Genomic DNA, 8,912 nt, shown 5'->3' on the forward strand with positions numbered 1-8,912 from the left:
ATTCCTGATAATGACCAGCTTAATTTAAATAATAATAATAATAAATAGCACTTTTCCAGCTGCTTTACAAATACACCTCTACCCTGAGAAATAACACAAATTCGGATATAACGCGGTAAAGCAGTGCTCGGGGGCGGGGGTGGAGGGGGCTGCGCACTCCGGCAAATTAAAGCAAGTTCAATATAACATGGTTTCACCTATAAGGTGGTAAGATTTTTTGGCTCCTGAGGACAGCGTTATATCGGGGTAGAGGTGTATTAGTCAATCTCCACACAACATTATCTCCACTTAACAGAAAGGGATTAAGGCACAGATTGGAGAAGGAACTTGTCCAAGGTCACACACCAAATCTGTGGCAGAGCAGGAGCAGAACACAGGAGTTTTTGTTCCCACCCCTTTTCTCACTCCTCCAACACACTTTGCCCCTCCAGATTAACTATGTTCTCTTCCTTGCCACAAAGCAGAGATACAGGGATAGACCCTTTATTATTCCGTTGACCAGCCTCTCATCCCTTTGCTATGTGTCCTATACAGCCTTGGAAAGCGCAGCCCAATGACTAGTTGAACCTGGCAGGCATTCAAATCTGAGCCAGGGGATGCAGAACACATCCTAGAGCAGGCAGATGGATGGAGGGCAGGACTTCAGCAGGCACATTCACACAAAGAGCACAAATGCTGCTGGTTCAATAATCTTCAACCCCCAGTGGGGAACATACCTAATACAGGAAGAGCCCAGATTATAAACACTCAGTGCAGCCCAAAGGGAGTTCAGAGAAGGGCTATATGAGTCATCAGGGCAATGGAGGGGCCAACTTCAAACAGATGATTAAAGAAGCTAAGTATTTCAACTTGGCTGAGCAATGACTAAGGGAGGGATGTATTGTAGCTGCAGAAGTCTGTGGTCACACTTGATAGCTAGGTTCCATTTATAATGGTCTTATAAAGGGTTAATAAATGATTAATAGAGATTATAAACATTTTATAGACACAAGTAATAGGCATTACAGATGGTTATAAGCAACTTACTGATCCATCAGACCCTACAGCAATTAACCATTTATTTTCCTGTTATAGAATTATTTATAAATGTAACTTCAATATAAAGAATGACCAGGTATCTGAAGGGTGTAAACCCTAGGGAGGAAAGGCAGGGATTTAGGCCAGGTGGTCCTAAAGTATTTCATAGTAATGATCACTTCTCACTAGAACAATCGCCTCCTTGACACCGCCTCTCCCTCGCATCACACAACATCTCTGTAGCAACAACTGCTCACATGGAAAAGTCCCGTCAGGAAAATATTTTAATGAAATGTAGCAGCCAGGAGGAGCTACTACCATGTGACCAATCAGCTCTCCACAGATTCCCAGCAAGTGCTCAGTAGGACCTGGCTTGGGAACCGCTGATCTAGGGTGATACAGGGGGATGTAATTGGATCTAACCAGACAGAATTAAGACTATGAAGATTTAGGTTGATTCTCTTCCCAGCAGCAAGAAGAAAGTCTGTGGAATCATCCCCCAAGGGAAGTCCAATCACTTGAGACAGTGAAAACTACTTGGGACACAACCCTGGGGCTTCTAACATAGGGAACAATCCTGCCCTGACCTGGCATGAGAATGGGTGAACTTAGGTGGATCTTTCTTACCATTAACTGTTATGATACTATGAAAAGAAAATTGTGAATTGCAGTGCTATTTCTCTCTCTACGACAGGCATCAGACCAATTGAAAGTAACGTCCTGTGGCCAGAAGTAATGAGGTGTGAGGCAGAGTCTCCTTCCTGGACTTTAGCCTTCACACACAATAACCCCCCCAGAATGGGACCTCATACAGGCTTTCTAGGATTGGAATAAAAAACCCAAAGAAAAGGCTGATCCCCCATAGCTTTGATTCAGCAGACAATTGCCAACTGAGGACCTGGTAACAGGTGGTGTTCTGACTGTTAGCTGGCAGACACAGTCATTTCTCTGTTGAGCTGCCTCATGCACAGTAGATCCCATCACATGCAGAGGGCTTGACACCAAGCTGCTAAACACCCTCAACTCCCACTGACTTCAACGCAATCAGCACCTTGTAGGATCAGACCCAGAGGCACTGGCCTTAGGAAGAGATTCACATGGCACAGATCAATAAGATACTGGGTTTATCAGCTGGTATTTAACCAGATAGCTCAGGGAAGCATTGGGAGGAAGGCAGCATCTGCTCTGAAAAAGACATTCCTATTTGGAGAGGATGCAACCCATTTCCCCCTCACCTTTGGACCAAGACAGGAAGCACTCCTTCCAAGCTTTGGAGCTCAGCAATACTGCTGGCAGTGAGGGAGAAGAAAGGAGGGCCACTCCAACTTCCCGCCAGGGCTCAGCCCTTGCAGAACGCCCAGCTCCTTCTGGCGAGGGGAGTGAAGACCAGCTAGGACATGCCATACTACCACTAGGGTATTGGGATGGTGCTTTCTCTTCTCTACCTTTCTTCAGCTAAAAGAAGCTTTTGAATATCTAATATATACAATAAGCAGCTTTAGCCAGGAGGACTGGGCAATAGCGACTCCTGCCATAGGCAGAAACTACACAAGACACGGAGCCCAGAAGCTTTTCAGAAAATTAAGAAGCATTTCCAAGCTTTCCCCCAGGAAACAACTGCCCATTTGATGAGTTTCTAGTACATACTGAACAGCAGTCAGGACTCCCTTTTCTAAATGAATGCTGTGAAATTTGCAGGAAAGCCTTTTAGTTATGGTAAATCCATACAGAAGAGCACTAGTGAAATTGCAGCTCCCTTCATGTAGCTCAGGAGCTCAGCACAAACCCAAACTCACCCGATTCCCTCCTGGCGATAACATTTCCCAAGGAGCTGGTGCAGTGAGAATACAAGAGGTGCAACCAAGTTCCAGGGGCAGAAGAACATCACAGAAAGGGTACAGGCACACATCCTAGCTAGAACCCAGTTGGTCTATTGACTGGCCTCCTGATGGGCACCAGAAGGACTCTGTGACTCTTAAAGGGGAGCTTTCACACTAGGGCATCCTGCCAAGCATACCATAGATAAAATCAAAACCCAGTCTCTGGTTTGACACCCTGGTCACTAATTGCTGATATGTTTTTCAGTGAGGGCACAGCACCTTCCCAGCTCCTCTACTCCCATGGTCTTCAACATGGAATCAGATGTCTCCACCATTTCTGTGGCAACATGCATGACTGTGACCTTAGTGTAGGATGCATCAGCTAGGAAGGAGGGAAGTCCCTATGAAACAAAGGATAGCAGTAAGAGTCAGGGGAAACCAGGCAAATCATTGAACCGGAGGCATGAGACTACTATATTTCATTCTCCTGTATGAAAGTCCCTTTCAAGGCAATCTCCACTTGCATTGACAGGTTAGCTCTGCCAGTTTCCCTAGGAGAAGCCAGCATCTACCCAGAAGCCTCTAGTCCTACAAGGTCTACCTTTTCCTCAGTGTCTTCATCCTAGAATGATCAGCAGGGGGAAAAGAAAGAGAAAGAAATTATAAAAAAAAAAAAAAAAAGAACCATGAAAGGCCCCCAACACGAGTCTCTGGATTTCAGCTTGGAACGAATACAAGCAACACCTAAAGGACACTGTGCACCTGATTCTCCCCTGCCACACACCTCGTGTAATCATTCACACCTGGAGAGAGTGAGTGTCAACTCCCCCCATTCACAATGGTGACATTTTACATCTGCTTTGTGTGGGTGTCAGTGAAACAGTCCAAGACAGGCGAGAGTTTGGTCATGCACGTTCAACTGCAAAGGCAGCAGGAGGCTGCCACAAACCAGATGCTTGTCCGGGGACTGCCTAAGAAGGAAGCCAAGTTACAAACAAGGCCAACAGAGAGTAGATAAAGTCATTTCTCCCTAAAGAATGAAAGGTCCCAAACCACACACAGGTGCAAGTTAGAGTGGTGAAAAGGGGGTTCTAGAGAATAAATACACCTGCAAGAACACCAGAGCCCAGAAAGGGTCCCAAGTCACACAATTGATTTACATATACAGGAGGCTGCAGCTGTGTATCCTAGAGCCACTGCCTCCTGAGTATGACCAGATCCCCTACAGTAACTGAGGTTCTGCATGATATATTACCCACACAGTTTTCATTCTTGGTGCACATGTAACACTGACAGACCCCGGTCATCAGCAGGTGAGATCGAACCTGGGATTTATGGAGCTAAATGCATGAGCCTCTACTACATGAGCTAAAAGCCACATGGCCCTTAGCTAAGGCTGTAGCAGACTCATTAATCCCTAAGTGGTCTCAGTGCCACTAGAGGGGACAGAACACCACGCCATGCACAGGAGATTGGATTATTTCAACTGGCAGTGTCCATTGGGGCCATGTGTGTGTCCTAAGTGCCCTCGTGCAACCCCTCCCCAACCCCCTCCCACTCCCCTCAGGGCATAAAAGGCTGAGCAGGCCCAACCACCCCTCAATTTCTTTGCCAGTACAGAATCCAAGTGGTATAGATCTCTATAGTAATGGAAAGAGGGAGCAGGTCATAGACTACATGTGAACATCACATCTAAAAACCACAGTTCCTGCAAAGTAAGTAACCTTTCTTTTTCGAGCAATTGTCCACATGGATTCCACTTCTGGCTACTCCAAGGGAGGGGCCATTATATCACATGCCCTGTCTAAGCATAGGAGAGGTGATACAAGGCATACCTCAAACCTAGCACACTGGTAACTCCAAAGCAGATGCTTTGGATATCACCACTTTCAATCTCTCAAGAATAAGTGACCAGTTACCAGGCCCAGCAATCCATCACTTAGGGCATGGCTACACTTGCAGATGTAGAGCGCGGTGAGTTAAAACCACCTTTGTAGAGCGCAGTAGGGAAAGTGCTGCAGTCTGTCCACACTGACAGCTTAAAGGGCACTGGCGTGGCCACATTTGCGGCACTTGCAGCGGTGCATTATGGGCAGCTATCCCAGCATGCAAGTGACTGCAATGTGCTTTTCAAATGGGGAGGGTGAAGTGTGACAGGGAGCGTGTTATGTGAATGTTGGGGGGGGGAAGAGAGAGAGAGTTTTTGGGGTGCTGAGAGTGTGACACCATGCTGTCTTGTAAGTTCAGACCCCCCTCTCCCCTCCCCACCTCTCTCTCACTCACTCAAAGCAAACAATAAATGTTTGCTTTTTCTCGGAGCTGATAAGCAGCCAGCTTCTCCAAAATGGAGCTTTGAAAGGGAATTTCCGCATTCCTGCAGCCGATTTCACAACGACAAGAGTGCCCACGATTACGGGACGTTTCCAGAGGCTGATCACAGTGCAGTAACGCAACATCTCGTTCACACTGGCGCCGCGGCGCTCCAACAGGGGCGCAGCAAACATTATTCCACTCGCCGAGGTGGAGCACCAGCAGCGCTGTAGCTGTGGAGTCAGAGTGCTCTACTTGCCTTGCCAATGTGGACGGGGAGTGAGCTAGGGCGCCCGGAGCTGCTTTATTGTGCTGTAACTTGCAAGTGTAGCCAAGGCCTTAGTCTTTGCCAAAGTAGCAGATACCACAGAGCTAGTCAGTACTGAGGTGCACGATACTGAAGCTCTGAGTGCAGAGGCTACAGGTACTCAGTCATTCAGTGCCAGGGTGGGTACCAAGGGCAGCGCAGTCTGCCAATTGAGTGGGCACTGCACCTGCTGTTTTGGAGGTCAGCACCAGGACACCAGAAGGAGCCTTTCTAAGATTACGGCCCTTAAACAAATGAGCCCAAGACAAGAGTCTAGTGACTCAGGTGCCGGGGATGGTGACCAGTACCTTGGCTCATCTCTGGAGCAGTGCTCCTTTCTGCCGATCAGAAGTTAACATTGATGTAGAAGTGGACAAATGAGGCTCTGAGCAGATGTTACCCAAGAGCTTGGGGTGGAATCTCAGCCCACTAGGGCACCAGCAGATGGCTGAGGTCTGGCTGAAGCCTTCTCCTCAGTATGCGAGGAGGCTTACAACAAATTCTCAAGGAGGAACAGCTTCAGGTTGGCTTCCCTCACACAGATTGCGCCTAGAAAAAGAGTGACAAATGGAACATTGCTCTGGGATGGACCCTTTTCCAGGGCAGTACTGTAATAACTGAGCCTACAAATCTACCCTCATTGTGAAAGTTCATAAAATGTCATAATAACCTATAACAAATGTGAATGGGAATAATGTGCAAAAGTGAGACAAGACCGATTGAATTAATTCAAACCAAAAAGCTTACTAATATAATTCAAGGACAGTGTTAAGATCACACCTGGTAAAGAAGAAAAGTGTTGTACTGGAAATCAGTGGACCCAAATTAGCGTGTCAGAAATTAAGCTTAATTGGTGAACAAAATAATGAAAGGATGGGCCACCACTCCCCTTTTGGGGTCCTTAAAATAGGAAGACTTTGCGGGGAAAATCAGAAGCTGTCTGACAACAATGGCTGGGTGATAGATGGATGGACCAGAAAGAATGAACTTCACCATCATGGCTGCCACCTGCATTGTCTCCTGGGACCCCAGGATTCGCTATGACCCATTGGGCCTTCGTTGTCCTGATCCTGAAAAATGTCCTGACCTGACCTAGTCAGAGAAAGGGACCCAGATGACAATCTCTTCCACTGGGTCTGGCTAAATCCCAACCACCACCTGGGATGCGAGACTGTCACCTTCCCATATGTCCATTTTCTTCCCCATCTTATTTCTTCCTTTTCCTATCCTTCTCTTTTTGCCTTCTATCTCATAGAAGAGTCTGACTTAGCCAGCCAAGACTGTATATTCTGCATATCACTGCTGTGAGCATGTGACCAAAAAGAGGCAGCTAAATTCAATGCTCTAAGCAGCCTAAAGCTGGTTCAAGGTTGCCAGGTCTCAGAGTGGCCAATAAGATTGTGTGCTGTGCCGGTGTTTTTCCAGCTGTGAGGTTGCAAGTGAAAGTCAATACCACAGACAGAAGCTGCATTTTCTATCATTGCTGTTCTTTTCTCTCCCCTATTGAGTGGGTTTGTCTTGTTTGGTCTTCTAGCGAAGAGGACTGGACTTTAACATCAAGAGCAATAACAACAGCTCCAGCCCATCTCTCCCCCCCCCCCAAAAAAAGAAGTTATTACTATAGATTTATAGATTCTAGGACTGGAAGGGACCTCGAAAGGTCATCGAGTCCAGTCCCCTGCCCACATGGCAGGACCAAATACTGTCTAGACCATCCCTGATAGACATTTATCTAACCTACACTTAAATATCTCCAGAGATGGAGATTCCACAACCTCCCTAGGCAATTTATTCTATCTTTAATACCATCTAAAAGACCGTCAAAGGGGCCGGTAGGGGGTTTCCTTCCACAAACTGTCTCCAGCTAAATGGAAAGGGAACAAGAGATGTTGTTAAAATAAAATCTTTATTTAACACTTTACATTTCAAAGGCTTTAACTGTTTTTCCTTCTTTTCAGTATCTTTAATAAAAGGTTTTAAAGATTTTTAATGGTGTATTTGCCATGTTCTAAGCAGGCGGAGGTCTCTGTACAACAAACTTTGTGTAAAACTGTTTAATGCTGTACAGTGACAGAATCATGTTAATACCTTTAACTCTTTGGGCCCATATAGTCCATCAAAATTAGTACAACAGCAGAGCAGGTACAGGGGATGTCCATCATTAATAGGCATCCAAGTGCCACATGAAGAATGGGTCTTAAAGCCTAGTGACTTTAAGCTTCTGCTATAATGCTAGTACCCTGGGTAGGGGAGGGAACTCAAGTCTAACAAATTTAAGAAAAATATTATATATAGTTTTTACTAACTAAAAACGTATTAATTAAGTCACTACCTCTTGTTTTAACTAACACCAGCACCGTGCACAGAGAAAGGGCAGACACTGCAGGGGTTCCATCTCACTGCCATGGATGGTAAGAAGGATTGAAGAAGGATGGTTGAGCCTCATCAGACCTTTACGCCCTGGGGTGGAACATGATGGCACCTAGGACACAAGACCAACAGACACGGCTGGCCAAAAATCTGATCTTGTGAGCATGGGGCACATGAGCAACAAGAGTAGAATTCATGTGGAAGAAGATCACTCGAAGAAAGCAGCTACATTCATCACACTGCTTTTTGTGAGGCACTCCTGTGCAGATCCTCAGATTCCCCCATACCAGCATGTTCCATATCACCATGTACATCTCTCCCATGGAAAATCATCATAGACCACGTCTGCCCTCCTCCCCCCACCCAGTACAGTTACACATGTTGGAGACACTAGGAGTGCACTCAGTCAAAAACAACAAGGAGTCTGGTGGCACCTTAAAGACTAACAGATTTATTTGGGCATAAGCTTTCGTGAGTAAAAACCTCACTTCTTCGGATGCATCCGAAGTCTGTTAGTCTTTAAGGTGCCACCAGACTCCTTGTTGTTTTTGTAGATACAGACTAACACGGCTATCCCCTGATACTTGCACTCAGTCAGACATTCGACAGCACAGTAATGGGAAATACAGAATGGCACTGTGGACCCCAGCAGTAAGAACAAGACTTAGTCGGGGTAGACCTACACTGGTGAAGCAGAATCCTCTGTAATGGGCAATGTCGGATTTAAGTGGCACCTTAGGCTGCAGGCATGTTATCCTGTCCATGGTACCCACCTCTCCAGTAGAAGTGGCAGAGGAATTCTTCCTGCTGAGACGATTCTCCTCAGGAAAGGAATCCTGGCGAGCTCGTCGACCCATCTTGGCCATCTGAGGGGGCAGACAGCACAGTTACTGACAGTAGCAACTTCAGGGCAGCAAGTGCATGGTGATGGAGAGAGAATCCAAATAACTTCCGTAATGCAACATTAGCACTGTACTGTACTGTAAGAATCACAAACAGGAAAAAAACAATACAAGCACCAGGACCATCATTTGTTCACTGCTCACACAGCCATCTCTGGACCATTTTCCAAGTGGTCCCCTTTGCAC

At 46.3% G+C, this 8,912-nt stretch overlaps 1 protein-coding gene across 1 annotated transcript in view; it reads right to left on the minus strand.

The window, feature by feature from the left end:
• The window catches only part of IFT43 (intraflagellar transport 43), a gene marked incomplete at its 5' end in the record, with an annotated part of 48,796 nt that extends 40,106 nt beyond the window's left edge, over nucleotides 1–8,690 (minus strand). Inside the window, 1 exon segment of the mRNA XM_034768491.1 lies at nucleotides 8,598–8,690. Within this exon segment, the coding sequence (XP_034624382.1) occupies nucleotides 8,598–8,690 (93 nt within the window).
• Between the last annotated feature and the right edge of the window lie 222 nt (nucleotides 8,691–8,912).

Source organism: Trachemys scripta, chromosome 4, assembly GCF_013100865.1.
Source record: "Trachemys scripta elegans isolate TJP31775 chromosome 4, CAS_Tse_1.0, whole genome shotgun sequence".
Lineage (NCBI taxonomy): Eukaryota > Metazoa > Chordata > Testudines > Emydidae > Trachemys > Trachemys scripta.